Source organism: Pundamilia nyererei, unplaced genomic scaffold, assembly GCF_000239375.1.
Source record: "Pundamilia nyererei isolate P.nyererei 1_Seehausen unplaced genomic scaffold, PunNye1.0 scaffold00383, whole genome shotgun sequence".
NCBI lineage: Eukaryota > Metazoa > Chordata > Actinopteri > Cichliformes > Cichlidae > Pundamilia > Pundamilia nyererei.
Window position 1 is genome coordinate 322,046 of NW_005187784.1, and position 2,162 is coordinate 324,207.

A 2,162-nucleotide genomic window follows, 5' to 3' on the forward strand; every position below is an offset into this window, starting at 1 on the left:
AGTTTTTTTCATGTACATCTATGCTGTATGTTAATAAAAGTGCCCGTGTGACATCTGGGACACAGCTTTGACTAAGAACTCTCTTTTTGTTCTTACGTTATGGCTTTAAAAAAAATCGAGATATATATCTTATATTGCCGTCCGGCTAAAAAATATCGAGATATGAATTTTGGGTTATATCGCCCAGCCCTAGGCAGCACATTAAGTCCATCTTTTATATACAACGTGAGTTTTACCTTTCCTTCTCTTTCTGTAAAAGGAGACTTAAACGCTGCTACTCTGTGCAGGATTAAAACCTCAGACTCGAAATATTCAGCAACACACATCTTTGTTTGTGTGAGGATTTTTGTGTGTGTGTTTTTTTTTTTCATGTAAACACTCACCGCTAATCCACTTGGCCTCGGGGTCGTGAATGCTGAACTCTGGTTTGTAAAGATCTGCCACAGTCAGCCTGGACTTGCTGCTGCCGGGAAGTTCAACTGGAAAACAAATAAATGGGTGAACTCCAGGTTACAGTGAGAGATTCATCCAACGCAGAGCTGCAGATTATAAGTGTCTTATAAAGCATATTCATGTACTTCTGACAAACACATATTTGCATGGTTTAGAAAGCTAGAAACATCATCCTGTCTCTCTCCACAGGCTGACATACCGGGTGTGAGGACGACCACAGACATGGTGATGAGCGAGCAGACCACCACGATCACCAGCAAAGAGATTGCAATGCCCTTCCAGTTCCTCTGCGGAGGGCTGACGTCCACATACTCCTGCAAACACAGAAAGTCAGAAACAAACACTAATCATCAGAAACTGTGCCTCTGCGTGTGAGTCACTCGAACACTGCGAGAATTCATCTGCAGTCCTAACAGCCTCTACGCTCGCTGTGGGATTTTGCTCTCATTCAGTCAGAAGTGATGCTGTTTAATGCGGTCCAGCTTGCACTTCATCCCAGAGGTGTTGCATGTGGCTGAGTTTGAATTTATGTGTAACTTCTTCCAGACCAAACTAGGAAAACTTTTTTTTACACGGCGCTGACAATAAAATATCATCCCAGTACTGATATAAAGAAATGGGCTCTGCAAGAGCTGTGAAGGTATCTTATGACATCTGGCACCAGCTGGCAGCTCACTGTGAGTTGGAGGTGCTGTGGACCAGTTAGGGATTTGCCCTGAAGCTCCCCACAAGCCTCAACCACACACACAACTCTTAACTTAATACAGTTACTTTTGATCATTCAGAAAAATGGGATACTTTGTATAAAAATGGCTGTAATTCCTAAACAGTTAATTCAAAAGTGTCATTAAACCACTTAAATTAAAGCTGAAGGTCTCCAAGTCAGTCACATCTTGAGTGTTTTAAACTCTGCTGTGTTGGTGTACAGAAGGAAAAATACAAAAATTGTACCTTTCTCCAGCAAAATAAAGTTTGATGCTTCATTTTAATTACATATTATTTATATAGCGACACATTACAACAACAGTTAGCTCAAGGTGCTTTATATCGTAAGGTGAAGACTCTACAATAATACAAAGAAAATAGAGAAACCCCACCAATCAGACGAGCCCCTATCAGCAAGCTCTTTGGTGACAGTGGGAAGGAAAAACTCCCTTTTAACAGGAAGAAACCTCCGGCAGAGTCAGGCTCAGGGAGGTACAGCCATCTGCCACTGGTGTGGGGTGAGGAAAGGAAGACAGGACAAAGAAACCTTGGCCATTTCACTCACTAACTAAATGATGGACAGAAAATTGTGGCTCTGCTGTAATCTGTGCTCTCTTTCAAAATGAGAGAGGAAATAAAGGCTCACTGAATTTGATGCTGTGGCCTTCATACTGAACATCTACGGGACGTTTGGGACTGAGATGCTTGAGCGTGCTCCAACCACCATCATAAAAAGATCAAACATAGCAGAGAGAGACTGCATAGGCTTAAAAATCATGTATGAACTGAGCCCCTGGGTCCAGATTACTGTGTGATACTTGCTGTAGAGCATTAACAATACATCTCCAGGTTTTAATTACATTTTAATTTAATATGAATTTGTGAAGTTAACACAAAATTTCCAGAGCACTGAAGCTGATTTAATGGCTAAGTCCTTGTTTTGCTACCTTTGAGCTTGGTACTAGCAGCCAGTTTTCAGATTCTTCTTCTTCTTTTTTTTTTTT

General features: G+C 41.3%; 1 protein-coding gene across 1 annotated transcript in view; it reads right to left on the bottom strand.

Annotated features, from left to right (window-relative positions):
• Positions 1-2,162, bottom strand: part of LOC102201585 (inactive dipeptidyl peptidase 10-like) — a 77,634-nt gene that overhangs the window by 54,136 nt on the left and 21,336 nt on the right. The window contains exons 2-4 of the mRNA XM_005752815.1: positions 653-767; positions 384-479; positions 237-250 (exon numbers count right to left, since the gene is read on the bottom strand). Coding sequence (XP_005752872.1) covers positions 237-250; positions 384-479; positions 653-767 — 225 coding nt within the window. The remainder of the gene's footprint in view (positions 1-236; positions 251-383; positions 480-652; positions 768-2,162) is intronic.